This window comes from Scomber japonicus, chromosome 10 (assembly GCF_027409825.1).
Source record: "Scomber japonicus isolate fScoJap1 chromosome 10, fScoJap1.pri, whole genome shotgun sequence".
In the NCBI taxonomy this organism is placed as follows: domain Eukaryota; kingdom Metazoa; phylum Chordata; class Actinopteri; order Scombriformes; family Scombridae; genus Scomber; species Scomber japonicus.
Genome location: NC_070587.1, coordinates 33643199 through 33661769, shown reverse-complemented (window position 1 = coordinate 33661769; position 18571 = coordinate 33643199). Strand labels below are relative to the sequence as shown.

The window sequence follows — 18571 nt, the reverse complement described above, 5'->3', positions numbered from 1 at the left end:
TCCTGTTCGGCCCTCGTTAGGCGCTGTTCTCTTTCTAGCCGCCTAGTGAGTGCTTCTCTGGCTTTGAGTGCCTCATCTTGGAGCCGCTGTGCTTCTTTGGCTTGATCATCCAGCAGTTTACACTCAAAGTCAGCTTGAGTCTCATGCTCAATCATACAACGGAGATCTTCCAGCTCCAATTGCTTCATTTTCTCTTCCAAGATTGCAGCTTGTGCGGTTGAGAGACCCTGAGTGGGATACGTACCAACTGAGTAGCTTGTACGCCTACTGGATCTGCTATGGCTATGTGAACTTCTGTTGGATAACCTGCTATGGTTACTGCTGTGGTGGCTGCTAGAGCGGGAAACAGTAGCCAGTGGGTCTGGGTGCGCAGATGGCTGGAATCCAACATCGTAGTCATCCAGGTAAGCAGGTAAGCGATGTTCTCTCTGTGGACGTCTTCAGAGCTCTGTGTCGCCTGATGCTGCGTTGTCCATAATCCTCTTCTTAGGTTGCACTCAATCCGGCTCGAAGGACCAATGTTAGAGGGTGAGCCTCAGAAAACAGGATAGCTGGTTGAGGCGGTGGATTATGAACGATGGATCCGGTTAAAGAACCAAGGCACTTGGAGAGAGGGAGTTCAAAGCCTTCTTCTTTAATAAAACTTCAGCCACATTGTACAATGCACGTATCTGTTGGTGTGTGTGTATATGTGTGTGTGTGTGTGTTATTTCTTCAGGAACGCACACAGGATAAGGAACAAAGAACACACAAAGTCTGTGCAGCTTCAGTCTGCTCTGCTGCTGGAATTCCCCAACTTTATCAGCCCGCGTTACTGTCTCTGACCAGTAGGTGGTGCCTCACCTCTAGGGCTTTCTCACATGCATAATTGCAAAACATGCAGGAGAACTTTCAGACTGTGATGACTTTATAATCTACATGAGAAGAACCTGCTGCCACAAAGAATAGATTCTGTTATCTGCAGGATTCAGCTGTGAATATGATAAAACACACCACATGATGGCAGCACGTGTCAACTAAACCAATCCATAAACACAACAATGGAGCTGAAACTCCTGTAGACAAGTGTTCACCAACATCTCATATTCTCCATGAAGAGGAGATCAGAATGTCTTCATGTACATTGTCCAGGTTTTTTGTTCTTTACATGTTTGAAAGAAATAACCAAACCTTAGGCCAAAGCATCTCCCAAACCATTCTTTCACAATACTGTTAAAGTGAAGCGGAAATTACCGCATCGGAAATTTAAAAGTGTAACAACAAAACGGAAGAACATTAGTAGCTGCTTCATATTGTGCTTGGAAGACGTCTCTCTGCATCACACGGATATATTTTATTGTAATGAAGCAACAATGGCTCCAGGTCAGCGTTTGAGAGAGTTAATCAACGAGCGACTAACTGCTGCTGCTGAAGAAATATTCCGACATTTTCAAACAACTATCTCAGAGTACGAAGAAGAGATCAACCGTCAGCGCAGACTGCTGGATATCGTTTGGAAACCTGAAATAAAGTTACACAGAACAGGTCTGTAAAACTCTAAAAAAATAAATAATGAATGAAATAAAATAAAATAGAATAATCAGCTTAGAATAGCCACCACACAATATAATCTTTTTTTTTGCTTTGGTTTCTCTGTCTTGGGTTTTGAATTTCGCTCTATTTTCTATCTATCTATCTATCTATCTATCTATCTATCTATCTATCTAACACTGAAGTCACTTTCTGTTTGGGAGTTCAGAGGAAATTTAAGGGAACCAAATAATGATATTTAGTATTCAAGATTAAATTTTATTGTCAGACATTCACTGACTATAACATCCAAAATGCAAAGACAACGAAATTACAAGCACATCTCAAAAGCACATAAGATAAATTGAAATAGATACATAACTAATAAATCATTTAAATAATTCATTTCTGCACAGGTATGAAGAGTGGAGAATCTAAAACGTGCACATCAATAAATAATAATAATATTGCTCATATTCATGACAGAACAAAGCATTCAGCGCTGTGTCAGTTTTAGATGATAGATAGATAGATAGATAGATAGGTAGATAGATAGATAGATAGATAGATAGATAGATAGATAGGATTTTATTGTCTGACAGGTCTGAATTTCTTCTTGCGTCTATCAGCAGCTCCATTGCAAACACAGACATGCAACACCACAAAACAGTGACGCATCAAACACTACAAACCATCAGTGTCTCTTCAGCTGGTCCTTGATCTTGACTTAGATTCAGTGTTTAGCATAAGGAGGAATGCTTAAGCCTGATCTTATTGAATGAGGGTAACTACTCTGAATCTACAGTTTGATGGTAACAGATGAAATTCTTAGTTTAAAGCATAGTTATGATGGTAACATGTTGATGTGATGGGCTGTTTCATAGAGTTTCTGGCCAGGTTGGCCCACGATCTTTGAGCAGATGTTTAACTGCTGTAACAATTTGGCTCTTAAGGTTGTAGACAGTTTCTTGAACCATTCAGTGTTGTTTGATTTTGTTTAGCAGTCTGATAGCAGCAGGGTATTATAACTGTTAGTGAACCTGCAGCTGGGAGAACAGTCTATTGGCGCTTTTGCACTACACAGTTCCAGCACTACTCGGCTCGACACAGCTCCAGGAACCTTTTCCATTACAAAAAGGTACCTACTCAATGTGGGCGGGGTCGTCATAGCAACAGCTCCGCGAAACTGCCGTTACTTTGTTTTCTACGCGACACAAACACATAAACAATGGAGGACATGGAGGCGATGGTGTACTTGCTGCTGTATGTGTCTTTCTGTCACACACAAAGCAAGAGAAGAGAAACCGAATCGCTGTAACGCTGTTGTTGGTATTTAAAAATGCCAGGTTTGATTCTTGTGTGAGACGGCTCATGATTCTTCCAGTGACTCTCTGACCAATCAGAGGCTGGCAGTCTGTTGACGTCACATTTAGTATCGGCTCGGCTCGCTTTGAACCTCGGCAGAGCAGGTACTAAAACAGTAGCAGGTACCAGGTACTATCCCTAGTGGAAACGCAAAAAAAAACGGACCGAGTCGAGTTGTGCTGGAACTGTGTAGTGGAAAAGCGCCATATGACAGGGTGACTGGAGTCTCTCAGGATGCTGGTTGCTTTGGCCAGCATGCGCTTTTCTGCCATGTCCTCTAAAGATGGCACTGTGACCCCAATAGTCCTCTCTGCTATCCTCACCAGTTTCCTCAGGGGCCTCCTATGTGCGTTTTTTCATCTTGCCGATGACTTAAAATATGAGAAGCGCTCATCGTTCATTAATGACTTTTAACCCTGGTGACTAATCAGATGGTCACTGAACACTTTATTAATGATTCATAATCATTAACAATAAGTCATTCATAAAGGGTCATTGTGTTTATGTTAATGGTTTACAGATGATTTACTAAGCATTAGCAAGTAGCTTGTAACTATTAATTACTTAAGTAATGCTTATAAAGCCTCTATAAAGGATGTCTTATCAGAAAGTGGTACAAGAGTTTCTCTTCAGTTCCTCTTTGTCCTTCCAGAGCTCCCACAGCAGCATGTCTGTGAGGAGGAGGAGGTTCTCACTGACCAGCAGCTCTGTGACCAGGAGAGGAACTCACGTCTGGACCAAGAGGAACCAGAGCTTCCACAGATTAAAGAGGGACAAGAGGAACCAGAGCCTCCACAGATTAAAGAGGGACAAGAGGAACCAGAGCCTCCACAGATTAAAGAGGGACAAGAGGAACCAGAGCCTCCACAGATTAAAGAGGAACAAGAGGAACCAAAGCCTCCACAGATTAAAGAGGAACAGGAGGAACTCTGCAGCAGTCTGAAGATAGAACAGCTGGTACTGAAGGAGGAGACAGAAACCTTGATGTGGACTCCTACTTGTGAGGAAAGTGAAGATCAGATTCTGGGCTTGAGTCCTGATGAAACTCAGATTGCGGCAGAGGAAGAGCAAGTTGTAAACCTGTCAGTACAAACAGTTAAAACCTCTAAGAAACCTGAACCAGACAGTGACAACCAGCTCCTCTCTCACAACTCTCATGTAGCTGAGAGCCAACATCACAAAGGAGGCAAACATGAAGACTCAGGATCAACTAGAAATGCAGAACCAAAACCACAGAAGAGACATCACAGTAGAGAAAAACGTAAGAATGAAGACAAGGCTACCCGCAGTAATACTTTTAAAGGGAAACAGCGTTTTAAATGTGACACTTGTGGGAAATGTTTTACGTTAAAGACCAATTTGTGCGCACATCAGAGAGTCCATACACGTGAGAAGCCGTATCCATGTGACACTTGTGGGAAAAGATTCTCTACGGCGGGCACATTAAAAGTTCATATGAGAACACACACAGGTGAGAGGCCATACCCATGTGGTTCATGCGGGAAAAGATTCTCTGAAAAAGGCAAATTAAAACTGCACATGTCAGTCCATACAGGTGAGAAGCCGTACCCATGTGACACGTGTGGGAAATGTTTTACGTTGAGGGCCAATTTGTGCAGACATCAGAGAGTCCATACAGGTGAGAAGCCGTATCCATGTGACACTTGTGAGAAAAGATTCTCTACTTCGGGCGCATTAAAGATTCACATGAGAACACACACAGGTGAGAAGCCATACACATGTGATACATGTGGGAAAAGATTTTCTGAAAAGAGAAAAATAAATGTGCACATGACAGTCCATACAGGTGAGCAGCCATGTCCATGTGACACGTGTGGGAAAAGATTCACTTGGATGAGCTCTTTAAAACGACACAAGATTCGGTGTGATGCCAGAAAAGGTTCATAAGAATTCATTCAGATGAGAAACTGCATAATTGTAAAACATGCAGGAGAACTTTCAGACTGTGATGACTTTATAATCTACATGAGAAGAACCTGCTGCCACAAAGAACAGATTGTGTCATCTGCAGGATTCAGCTGTGAATATGATAAAACACAACACATGATGGCAGCACGTGTCAACTAAACCAATCCATAAACACAACAATGGAGCTGAAACTCCTGTAGACGAGTGTTCACCAACATCTCATATTCTCCATGTAGAGGAGATCAGAATGTCTTCATGTATGTTATACATTGTCAACAACACTAGTTTTGTTTTTCAGGTCTTTTGTTCTTTACATTTCTGTAACTACTCATACTGTTAGCAACAGTATGAGTAATTGTAATTTCCCAAATATTGGAAATATGTTTCTTTCACAATGTGAAGGTGCCAAATGTTGTGGCCCCAATAGATAAGGGTCTGTATTTCTTAAGTTTTTTAAGAAGAATATATAAAATTGGAGTTTCAAGTTCAACAAGGATTTAAAATTCACATACTTTGTACTCATACTTGTACTTATGTGAGTGAATTGAAATAGAGAAACCCTTCGAGAGGTGTTGGTTCACTTAATTTTCAAATGTCAAATTAAAGCCTTTTTTTTGGTTTCTGTGTTTAATAATTTTTATGCATTTTGTGATCAGTTTAAATTGAGATAAACTTTAAGTAGAAATGTTGTGTGCTGCTTTAGAGATGACACAGATTGCAGATGATGCACTTCAGTCTGTTGTCAACACATTTTATGAAAAATAAAATATTCTTCATGATGGCTTTTTAGACTGATATTCTTCTTGACTGGATGATTACTGAACCGGAAGTTGATCCATTGATGTCCCACTTCTCTTATTTTTTTTCTGAGGAGCTGAGCAAGGAAACACGAGAGCAGCCTCCATGGAAGTCTTTTAGCAGCAGGCATCCCTTTATTTAATGATCGGACTGATCTGACACATCACTGCAGTTTGACACCAAAGTAAAGACAGATTACAGAATAAAGTCAAGAGTTTGTTATTGTAGATACAATTAATATAAGGAAGAGTCTGTGAGCAAGAGACACATTTTAAACACATTTGTATTTTACATAATTTGTCATCATTTCCATTTGAGGCTGAAAATTTCGGAGCATCGGGTTTGATATAGATAGATGCTTTATTGTCATTGCACATTTCTATACAAACGAAACTTTCTTTGAGAGCAGAAATAAAATAAACATAAATAAAAGGGATAAGCATAAATAAAAGGAATAAAAGGTCAGAATGTCCATCAAATATAAAGTGCAGTATAAGGTGCAAGTCCAGTAAGGTGCCAGAGTCCATATATCAGGCTTCCAACAGAGCTTTCACTGCCCTGGGGAGGAAGCTGTTTTTCAGTCTCTCAGTTCGTTCCTTCATGACTCTGAGTCTGCCAGAAGGGAGGGTGTCAAAAAGACCAGGATGTCCAAGATGTGTGCAGTCAGACCTGATCTGAGTGGATCTGTTCCAGGAGTGGAAGAGGGGCACTGATGATCTTTTGTGTAGTCTTGGTGATTTGCTACAGATCTCTCATCTCTCCTCTCCTCTGAGGTACAGCTGGAGAACCACACCATGCATCCATAGCTCAGCACACTTTCTATGGTGCATTGCTAGAAGTTGGTGAGGAGTTTCTGTGGGAGCCCAGCTTTTCTGAGGGTCCGCAGGAAGAAGAGTCTCTGCTGGGCCTTCTTTACCAACTCGTTGATGTTCGCTCTCTATGTCAGGTCCGTTGAAGGATGAACAGCAAGATACTTGAAACTCCCCACCTGCTCCACCTCCTCTCCATTGATCACCAGACTGGCATGACTGGCATGTGTTGTATCACTGTTTTTCCTGCAGTCAATGACATGCTCATTCATCTTGATGGTGTTGAGGAGCAAGTCATTTTTCTAACACCAAGATGTGAGAACCTGGACTCACATCCTCATTGTTGTTGGTTATCATCCACCACTGCTGTGCCATCTGCGAACTTGTATATGTAATTTGTTTCATGAATTGAAGTGCAGTCGTGTGTGAAAAGTGAGTATAAAAGTGGACTGTGAACACAGCCTTGGGGCGTGCCAGTGTTGAGGTTGGTGGTAGAAGAGATGAAGTTTCCAAATTTCACGTGCTGTGGTCTGTTGGAGAGGAAGTCCTTAATCCAACTACAGAGGTGGTAGTCCAGGGCCAGTGGCAGCAGCTCGTTAACCAGCTTGCCTGGGTTGATGGTATTAAAGGCAGAGCTGAAATCAACAAACACCATCTCCACATAGGTGTTGGGGTTCCCCAGGTGTGTGAGGGCAGTGTGGAGCAGGAGTGAGATGGCGTCCTCGGTACATCTGTTGATTTTATAGGCAAACTGGTACTGGTCCAGGTCGCCAGGGATAGAGGCGTTGATGTATTTCATTACCAGTCTCTCAAAGCATTTCATGATTATCGGTGTAAGTGCGATAATCATATATCGGCCTGATATCGAGTTTATTTAGTTTACTGAGTTACAGCAAATCAATTATGTTACTGAAACATTCAGCTTAATAAACCATTTTCACACTAATATCCTGTGTTATTATATAATACATTCAATCAGAGTAAAATAAATACAGACGCAAATGAATAAATATAATAAATGCATTCTGCCAGTAGGAGTGGTTCATGTGTCTCTGAGCAGGACACAGTGGACTACACAGCAGGAATGCAGGTTTTTATCCATGTCCAGCTGCCTGTCAGATATATAATATATAATAAATAATAAATAATATAACAGGCTGCAGAGAGAAAACACATGACACTTCTGAGGATAGGAGGTCTCATTTCTCTAACATCATCATCATCATCTTCTTCTCTTCTCTTCTCTTCTCTTCTCTGGGAAGGACCAAGGAAAAGGCGCAAGTGAGGGAAACGTGGATGCAATTTAAGACAATTTGGAATAACCTTAACTCGTTACAACAAGCGGAACTAAACCACAGCATCCCGCTGTCGGAAGCTTAAAGGTGTAACACACGTATCAGTAGCTGCTTGGTACTGTGCTTGGCACAAGTCTCTCTGCATCACACGGAGACATTTTATTGTAATGAAGCAACAATGACTTCAGGTCAGCGTTTGAGAGAGTTAATCAACGAGCGACTAACTGCTGCTGCTGAAGAAATATTCCGACATTTTCAAACAACTATCTCAGAGTACGAAGAAGAGATCAACCGTCAGCGCAGACTGCTGGATATCGTTTGGAAACCTGAAGTAAAGCTACACAGAACAGGTCTGTAAAACTCTCATTATAAGTATTATTATTATTATTATTATTAATAAATAAAACAGGATAATCATCATAATAAAAATATACCGCAGTGATTAAGACAGCCCCCTGGTGGTCGAGTGGTTACAGTGCATGCCACATAATCACAGCGTCTTTATGCTGCACGTTAAAATCTTTGTCCCTGTTCCTCTGCCAGCTACACTGACTGAATAAAGGCAAAAACCACAGCCGTGTTTAAAATATATAGGTTTAGTTATTTGCCCATGTGTCTACGACGGTGAATTAATCAATCAGTCTTTATTTGTATAGCGCCAAATCACAACAAAGTCATCTCAAGGCACTTTACACATAGAGCAGGTTCTAAACCGAACTCTTCAGGTTTTAACTTTAAAGAGACAAAAAATTCCCACATGAGCAAGCACTTGGCGACAGTGGCAAGAAAAAACTCCCTTTTAACAGGAAGAAACCTCAGGCAGAACCAGACTAAAAGTGGTCTGCCATCTGTCTTGACTGGTTTGGGTTGAGAGGAAAGAAAGAAAAGAGAGGAGAGAGAAGCACATTTAAAATCAACATTGAAGCTATTAGGGCCGGGACTGGAATCTATCATCCCGACATCTACAGGCCCAGATTACCTGTGAGACAAGAAAGCACAGGCAACTCTGGGGAAGATGTTTAGGTTATTGAATGCATTAATAGTACATGAATGTTAATGGATATAGATGGATGGATAGAGAGATAGAGGGAGGAGGAGAGAGGAGCTTGGTGCATCATCAATCAATCAATATTTTATTTGTATAGCGCCAAATCACAACAAAGTCATCTCAAGGCACTTTACACATAGAGCAGGTCTAAACCGAACTCTTCAGGTTTAATTTTAAAGAGACCCAACATTCCCACATGAGCAAGCACTTGGCGACAGTGGCAAGAAAAAACTCCCTTTTAACAGGAAGAAACCTCAGGCAGAACCAGGCTCAAAGTGGGCGGCCATCTGTCTCGACTGGTTGGGGTTGGGAGGGGAGAGAGGAAGGAGAGGAGAGAGAAGCACAATGAAAATCAACATTGAAGCTATTAGGGCCGGGACTGGAATCTATCATCCCGACATCTACAGGCCCAGATTACCTGTGAGACCAGAAAGCACAGACAACTCTGGGGAAGAAGTTTAGGTTATTGAATGCATTAATAGTACATGAATGTTAATGGGTATATATGGATGGATAGAGAGATAGAGGGAGGAGGAGAGAGGAGCTCAGTGCATCATCAATCAATCTTTATTTGTATAGTGCCGAATCACAACCATAGATCACAACAAAGTTATCTCAAGGCACTTTACACATAGAGCAGGATCTAAACCGAACTCTTCAGGTTTAATTTTAAAGAGACCCAACATTCCCACATGAGCAAGCACTTGGCGACAGTGGCAAGAAAAAACTCCCTTTTAACAGGAAGAAACCTCAGAACCAGACTCAAAGTGGGCGGCCATCTGTCTCGACCGGTTGGAGTAGAGAGGAGAGAGAGGAAGGATAGGAGAGAGAAGCACAATGAAGGTCTGGGACTGGAATCTATCATCCGGACGTCTCCAGGCCCAGATTACCTGTGAGATGAGAAAGCACAGACAACTCCGGGGAAGAAGTTTAGGTTAATGATGTTCTTCAGATTTCTCATATCAGCGGTACTGTAACCATGAGCATGGATTAGATAGCTGTCAAATATGGACCTAATATCTGCTCTGGGACATACACCATCCGTGCGTTTCGCCCAAGGATGATCAGCCTTAATGTTCCGAAATTTGGCACAGTTTGATTTGCAGTGAATCAATACTCAGTAGTACTGACATAGTTCAGTTGGTAAATGTACCAACCTCAGTACCAAACCCTGAACACTTTACAACACCTTTTCTGCATAAATATGACCTAAAGTATTGTTTTTTTTATCTAAAAACTAGATAAAGGGAACACAATTAAACAAACCAGATAAAGACATTAAATGTATTCATTTATTTACTGACTCCAATTTCTCCCTCAAATGAATTGATGATCCTTAAGGCATACTTTTGCCATACACAAATATGTATCATTGGATCATTTTTGTCAAGTGTATGTTTTTTGGCTCAGTTGTTTAAGTGATGTCTCTTTATCTAGTTTCAGGACTTGATAATGGATGAAAATCTGATCGTGTTTTAGTCATATTTATACAGAAATAGAGCAAATTCTAAGGGGTTCACAAACTTTAAAGCAGCACTATATGACAGACAAGACACCACTGAAAGTCAGTAGAGCATCACTAAAAACAACAAATAAGGTCTTACTATATGGGATAAACGTTCCAATTAGGGGATATAATAAATTCAACATTTTAGGAAGTACACAGAATGCAGAATTTTGCCCAAAAATGGTGCAGCCTCTATAAAGGATGCCTTATCAGAAAGTGGTACAAGTGTTTATCTTCAGCCTTTCCTCTTTGTTCTTCTAGAACTCCAACAGCAACATGTCTGTAAGGAGGAGGAGGAGGAGGTTCTCACTGACCAGCAGCTCTGTGACCAGGAGAGGAACTCAAGTCTGGACCAAGAGGAACCAGAGCCTCCACAGATTAAAGAGGGACAAGAGGAACCAGAGCCTCCACAGATTAAAGAGGAAGAAGAGGAACCAGAGTTTCCACAGATTAAAGAAGAACAGGAGGAGCTCTGTGCCAGTCTGGGGGCATATCAGCTGGTCCTGAAGGAGGAGACAGAAACCTTGATGTGGACTCCTACTTGTGAGGAAAGTGAAGATCAGACTCTGGACTTGAGTCCTGATGAAACTCAGATTGCAGCAGAGGAAGAGCAATTTGTCAGCATGTCAGTTAAAAGCTCTGTGAAACCTGAACCAGACAGTGACGACCAGCTCCTGTCTCACAACTCTTATTTAGCTGAGAACCAAGATCACAAAGCCTCAGAACCAAAACCACAGAAGAGGCATCACACTAACAATGAAGACAAGTGCACCTCTTTAAATATTCACAGTAATACTTTTACAGGGAAACAGTGTTTTAAATGTGACACCTGTGGGAAATCATTTGCCTGCAAGTCCAACTGGCGTAGACATCAGAGAGTCCATACAGGTGAGAAGCCGTATCCATGTAACACCTGTGAGAAAAGATTCTCTCAACCAGGTGCATTAAAAGCACATTTAAGGGTCCACACAGGTGAGAAGCCGTATCCATGTAACACTTGTGAGAAGAGATTCTCTGAACCAAACAAATTAAAACTGCACATGAGAACACACACAGGTGAGAAGCCGTATGCATGTAACACTTGTGAGAAAAGATTCTCTCAGCCAGGTGCATTAAACCTGCATATAAGAACACACACAGGTGAGAAGCCTTACCCCTGCAACACCTGTGACAAAAGTTTCCCTCATCTGGGCACATTAAACCTACATATAAGAACACACACAGGTGAGAAGCCTTACCCCTGCAACACCTGTGGGAAAAGTTTCCCTCATCTGGGCACATTAAAACATCACATGAGAATCCACACGGGTGAGAAGCCATACACTTGCAAAACGTGTGGGAGAGAGTTCAGACTTGGACATAACTTGAAGATCCATATGAGGACGCACGCAGTAGGAAAAGATTCTGTCTGATGACTGACTTGAAAAAGCTCATAAAAATTAATTCAAATGTATTTGTATTTCTGTATTTACATTGATATTTATTCAGCATGTCACAAATGATTGTGAAAAAAATATAGACCACTGTATTGTATTGAATAATATCTACGTTTGGTTTGACACTTGTAAGTATTTGAATGTTCACACCTTCTGGGCATGCTTTAGTCCTATTTGGGGGTTTTTGTCAATTTAAACCCTGCAAAATATGTACAGAGTAGATTAAGTACTTAAGTCCTTTGCAGAAATATCAATCAAATGAGTGAATGAATCATTTTTTTCAAATATCTTCAACATAGGAGCTTTATATCCCCATCCCAAAACCATTCACTACATATACACTACATGAACAAAAGTATTGAGACACACCTCTTAATCTTAATTCATGTTCAAGTTTCATTCAGACCCATCGCCATATGATGTGATGAATTTGTTTGTCAATGGTTAACCTCAACAGTGGAGAAAGTGTCCAGAGTGTCTTATGCTGAAAATGTTTATTGAAGCTTGGCCAAGGAGAATCAAAGTAATATTAATACACTCTTCTGATGCATGATGTCACCACAATTCTGAAAAAAATGGCCTCTATGGATAGTTTTTAAGTCTACACAGATAGTGTAGACTCATAAAAACCCCTGTAGGTGTAATGGCCATGTGTCCCAGTACGTTTGTCCATATGGTGTAACTGTTGTCCTCATTAGAGATTGCACTTTGTTACACTAAAGGTTTAATTTAATCTGTTTATGACTTGTTTGTGTCTGGGTCTAATTAATCCTCAGCATCTTAGCTGATACTATGGAAGTAAGATATATACATGATGAAATATGTTAAGATGGAGGAAGACAGTAAACACACTTCCACACTTACAAAGCAAAGAGTTTAGACATGTATATTAGAAGCTAAACATGTAATTGCACTTAATCTGAAGAAGCTTGATGGACCAATAATCAGAAAAGAAATTGTGTCAAACATGTCAGTGTATATTGATAGATATAATCAAAATGTATTTGATATCTGTATATCATTTATGTACTTCTTAGCACATGATGTTGACGTTGATAACTTGTTTCAGCTGTAACAATCTCTGAGGGTGTAGCATTATGATCTTGTACAATGACCAAAATAAACACCCTTTATTTATTACATTTAAGTGTAGTATTATTATTTCTTTTTTGTGTCTGTATTCAATTGATGGGGTTATGGAAGGGATAACACAGACAGTTGCTGTGTTTTATATAACTGCTTTTGACTGTTCAGTTTCTGATTTGTAAACTGAAAACAAATACATATATTGTTCTTAAAAATGATGCAGGACAGCTTTCTTACTTTGTAATGACTTTATAATCTACATGAGAAGAACCTGCTGCCACACAGAAATGATTGTGTCATCTGCAGGATTCAGCTGTGAATATGATAAAACACAACACATGATGGCAGCACGTGTCAACAAAACCAATCCATAAACACAACAATGGAGCTGAAACTTCTGTAGACAAGTGTTCACCAACATTTTTGTAGCTAATGTAAAATATTCTCCATGAAGAGATCAGAATGTCTTCATTGTACATTGTCAACAACGCTGTCAAGTCGGGGGTGTTTTCAGGTTTTTGTTCTTTACATTTTTGTAACTACTCATACTGTTAGCAACAGCATTTGTTTGAAAGAATTAGAATCTCCCAATTTTAGAAAAATATTTATTTCACAACGCATTCATTCATATTGTGGCCCCAGTAGACAAGGGTCTGCATTTCTTAAGTTGCTTTTGGAAGAATTTGTACAATTACGAGTTTCAGGTTTAATAAGGACTTAAAAACACACTTTCTACTCATTCTTAATATTTACAAATGAAAACTCCTATTTTTGCAAGAAATTAATGTTAATTTGCAAGAGTGACTTACAAAACAGTTTTTCCGTATAATGGTTGTTTTTTTTAATGAATTTTCTTTTTTTCTCCACACAGTATATGTGAGTAGATTGAAACAGAGAAACCCTCCAGAGGTTTTGGCTCAATAAAGTTATTCACATCAGATTACTGTGATTTACAGTATGCTGTACAATATAGTGTAAACTATAATAGTAATGTAACTCAGCACCAGTCATGTGTAAATTGAGAGCATGTTACTGGCTACTGAGATACATTACTATTCAAATTAAATGACAGATAATGTAAATTTGATATTTTCACTTTTTATCTGTTAATCAGTTAAATTAAAATAAACACAAAAACATGATCAATGTACACATTTATTTTGTAGTTCAATATGAACTTTGTAGAACAGTGCAACTAATGCATCACAACTATTTTAGAAGCCAGTGATAGTCAGTATCTTCTGATTAATCATTTGAATTGATTTGAGACAACAGAAGACATCTTAGGATGCTGTCTTGACCTTTGGGATTCACCAAAAAAAGGAATTATAGTCAAGTGGGATCTTTTAGACATTTAGACACTTCTAGTTGAACGTTTTGTTAATTCAATACACCTGAACAGTGAACTACTGAAAACACATTAATGTAAAGTTTAAAGCATCAATACACTGCATGCATGGCTTACCTGTCACAGGTTTACATTGACATCAACTCAAAGTCGATATGATTCCTGATCAGTGCACACACGTGTCAGTTTGACTCACAACATTAAAATACAACAAGCCCACTTTGATATGAAACTTTAAACTTACTTCAGGTTATATTATATAGCCTAATTCAATAAGCACATTGCAAAAAAACAAAACAAAAACAAAAACAGAAGGAACTGGAGGAAACTTTTTTTATTGATGCTGCTGCAATCCTCCCTAATAAAAATAACAATAATAATAATCAGCCCAGCAACAGCCCTACAACGGCCCATTAACCATAGACGTATATATGTCTATGCCATTAACGGCCCGGCAACGGCCCAGCAACAGCCCGACAACGGCCCATTAACGGCCCGGCAACGGCCCAGCAGGGGTCGCGTTTTTCTGCCCTAACCGGCCCTAACTGTCTGTGATTAGCCAGTTGTTGTTCTTCATGAGATATTGTTGGTCGCCGGTTTAGGCATGAGGAGTGAGATTGGTTAGGAGTCTGTGAATTCTGCCCAGCAACAGGGGGCGCTGTTTTCTCGGTTACGTATATTCGCACCTGAGAACTTGAACACGTCAAGGCTGCGTCGGCTGATGATGACGCTGCTGTCTCACGTTTCGTAAGTGTTCATTACTATTTTATTTATTTGCCTTAATTTAAATTAAACATGTCAACGTTTGGGAAACATGTGGAATGTGGTCTTTATAGTAAATGTGGGGACTTTTGAGTTAGGACAATTCAAAGTAATGGGAACATGAGCAACTAAGTTATCCAGTTATCGTCAATATTAACAGCCACAATCAAATTCAAAATTCAAATCGCTGAAAAGGGTAGTCACAGAATGTAACAGGTAGGAGGCTGAAAGTTGTTGTTTAATCACGTTATTTGAGCACTAAGCCGTTAACTTGCCTGAATGCTAACGTTAAATTACTGAAATCACAATTTGGAACATGAAGCAACCAGCCTGACCAGTTGTTGCTGGTCTAGTTAGTCATCATCATTTATTAGCTGGTCAGACTGGTCTTGAGTACATTTTAGTTGGAATAACCTGATGATTAGGCTGGTCATAGATGATAATGATGATGATGATGATGCACACACATCCATATTCAGACAAGACAATTTTGTGCAAGCCCGTTTCCTGCAATATATTGTTTTGATCGAATAATCCTTTTGTCAACAATCCTCTAAAATAATTGATTTTCACCTTTCTGAAGTGTTAAATATATACAAGAAATATCAGCTAATGCAGCATTAATGAAAATGATGATGATTATTATTATTTTAAAAATGTGACAAAGATAAGTTTGGATCAGAGCGCATACCTTACCAAAAAGGTGCCAGAATGTATACAATTTATAGTATATATATTTAAAAAAATACTACAAACATATCATCTGATTTGAAGCAGGAAAATAATTTATTAAACACTTTCTAAATTAAGAGTCCATTTTAATTTAATTGTGTGCAACAAAACTAGACTTTTTCCTTACATTCCTTCTTTTCTTTTATAACAAGGTCCTGGATTTTTTGTGACAGGTAGTACCATACCAGCTTTACCCTCTTTTCCATCTCTGTCTTCTCCATATCCTGAGCCTCCAACCATCTACTGAAGCACTCTTGAAAAGAGAGGGGGAAAACAGGTTAAGAATCAGTCTTGTTTGATGATTATTGTAATTTGTGCCCTGTGATATGAACAACAAAATAGTTTGAACATTCACTATGATTGGATCAAATACAATACAAAAGCCTGCTATGTCACAGGTGTGCACAAATATACCTGCATCACCTGTCTGACTTGAATGCTTTGACGCCGTTTGTTCTCAGATGACATTCTGTGAAAGGAATGTAGATTACAGCATACCTTCAAGGGTTTGCAGCTTTTATGGCGTCAAGTGAGGCTATAGACACGCTTCTTCCCCTCAACTCAACTCTGGCTCTTATAGCTACAGCCAATTCTTTGACAAACAGTGAGTGCTTTGTTGTAGACTGGATCTTACTCCTCACCTCTTGTCGCAACCAAATGCTAATACCAATGTGGATCTGAAAAAAAGTAATATTTTTATACATTATTTCTGGGTGATTAATAACAGCTCCTCTTCCTCACTGAAATGTAAAGAAAGTGGATTTCAGTGTGACTGTGTCTTAATAGTTTATATACTGTATGGGCTCGTCCAGATTGAGCACAGGTATTTAAATGTCAATACACAGCAGATCCCATCTGTTCATGTCTTTTACTGCAGTAACTGATGATGATTTGAATAAAAGTAAAGTTAAAAAGCTAAATTGACCAAAATTGTGCTCAAATAATTTGTCTGCAATTAGTAAAAACAAATATACTCACTTTGCAAAAGACTTGTTTCAGTAGTTCATCTATATTTTTTTGCAATGTTAAGTTGGCATTTCTGTAAACAGCCACTTTCTGTTCCAGCTCACGTTTTCAGTTCTCCAATTCAGCAGATCTTCATAAATTTATTATAAAAAAGGGGGAAAAAGAAATTCAACAGCATTTTTCACCTTTTAGCATCCCACCATTTCTATCTATCTTTGGTATTCTCCTAAAATTGATAATTAAAAAAACACATAGGTACAAATGTTTACACAATTATCCACAACTTTTATAGAAATGTATTAAAACATGCATTTATGTCATTAGACAAAAATATGTCACGATTAATATCTTATATAGAGATTGCATGACAGCTCACCTCAGGCCGTGCGCCCCCCAGTGTGTGTGTGTGTGTGTGTGTGTGTGTGTGTGTGTGTGTGTGTGTGTGTGTGTGTGTGTGTGTGTGTGTGTGTGTGTGTGTGTGTGTGTGTGTGTGTGTGTGCGTGCGTGCGTGCGTGTGTGTGCGCCATCTTCCTGATGGATTTTGGGGACTCTTATCCTTTTTGGAGGATTGTCAGTTGACTGCTCAATGTCTATGCGTGTTTCTGTTCAAATATAAGAAAAATATAATATAGATGTTGTTAAGTGTTTGTGTTAACTTGATTTCTATCTAAATGATTTAAAATCTGATTAGTATAAAAAGTAAAGTTACAAATAATTAAGACAACCTTAACTTGCTCAGGTAACGGTTGCTCAGCTAACGGTTGCTCGCTAACGGTTGCTCAGCTAACAGTAAATTGAAGTAACGATAAATGGAAGTTTTGTGGCAGATACTTTTAACTAGGAGAACCTAACCTTTTGTAGTATTCCTCTTCTTTCTGCTCTATAATGCTATTAAGGAGGCACAGAGATGGACTAGGGAAGTCTACACACCTTCAATCTGAGAGCTGTCTTCTGTCAACAAGGGATGTACACCGATCAGCCACAACATTAAAACCACCAATATTGATTAGACTCCCTTAATGCCACCAAAACACCTCTGACCATAGACTCATTGTCATAACTCACTGCTGGATTTTATGCTCTTTTTTTCCCCTCTCTTTCTATTTTTCTGTGCATTGTTTTTATTTTTTATTATTATTTGGTTTTCTTTTTTTAATTGTATGTTTCAATGTTTCCAATTTTTACTATTATTGGATTTATTTTTATTTTTTTAGGGTTATTGTATGTTTTTATGTTCTTTGTTTCCAATTCTTACTTTTAAATGTTTGTTTTAATGTAAAGCACAATGAATTGGCCCTGGGTATGAAATACTATATAAATAAAGCTGCCTTGCCTTGCCTTGCCTAACTGTATTGGTAATACGTGCCTGCCTGATGCTGTCTATAATCTCCCCATGTTGCTTCCAGATGTCTGGCTCTCTAGGGCATCTTGGATGTAAGGCGTAAAACCTGTTTTCAAACATCATTTTGTAGGATTTATGTTAGTCAGATGTTGACATGTCTTAATAAGCATATGTTGTTTTTGATTGTCATTACCAATGATGTGATGTTGGGTGTCATTTTACACTGGCTATTGTACATCCACATGTTAAATTACAAGCCTAAAGTCTATATTAGAAGGGTCTTGAAAATGATCACCATGTTTATTCAACATTATTTTACTATTCAGATGCCAAAAAGAAAGTACAAGGATAACCTGGAGCCATGCAGTAACTCAGACATTCAAAGATCTACACTTTGAATTTGTCAACAGACACCAAATATTGAGGTATGTATTCTATTCTATTTCATATCATCCTGATCCTGCAACTAATCCTTTTTGGGTTGTTATATTTACTGTTGAATATATTGGTGGGATATATACTTTTAATGTGTGACAGAAAGTATGTGATCAATTTTCTGTGTAATTTGTTTATGTCTTTTGACAAGGATGAGAGGTGGCAGATAATTTAACATGATAGTGATGAAAGTGACCACGAAAG

At 39.1% G+C, this 18571-nt stretch overlaps 2 protein-coding genes across 2 annotated transcripts; both read left to right on the top strand.

Moving 5' to 3' along the window:
* The first annotated feature begins 1352 nt into the window (after window positions 1-1352).
* Window positions 1353-4782, top strand: LOC128366934 (zinc finger protein 391-like). Its single transcript, XM_053327694.1, has 2 exons — window positions 1353-1524; window positions 3527-4782. Exons 1-2 carry the CDS (start codon window positions 1353-1355, stop codon window positions 4780-4782), a joined length of 1428 nt encoding a protein of 475 aa, XP_053183669.1.
* Window positions 4783-10687: 5905 nt separating this feature from the next.
* On the top strand, window positions 10688-12257 carry LOC128366610 (zinc finger protein 239-like). The gene has a single exon (XM_053327347.1). The coding sequence runs from the start codon at window positions 10788-10790 to the stop codon at window positions 11670-11672; it is 885 nt and encodes a 294-aa protein (XP_053183322.1). The 5' UTR covers window positions 10688-10787; the 3' UTR covers window positions 11673-12257.
* The last annotated feature ends 6314 nt before the right edge of the window (window positions 12258-18571 follow it).

Bases quoted from the DNA above. Each gene is read 5' to 3' on its own strand.
- LOC128366610 (XM_053327347.1), top strand. From the start codon at position 10,788: ATGTGGACTCCTACTTGTGAGGAAAGTGAAGATCAGACTCTGGACTTG.
- LOC128366934 (XM_053327694.1), top strand. From the start codon at position 1,353: ATGGCTCCAGGTCAGCGTTTGAGAGAGTTAATCAACGAGCGACTAACT. The intron at 1,525-3,526 runs GTCTGTAAAACT...TTGTCCTTCCAG, and splicing joins AATAAAGTTACACAGAACAG to AGCTCCCACAGCAGCATGTC.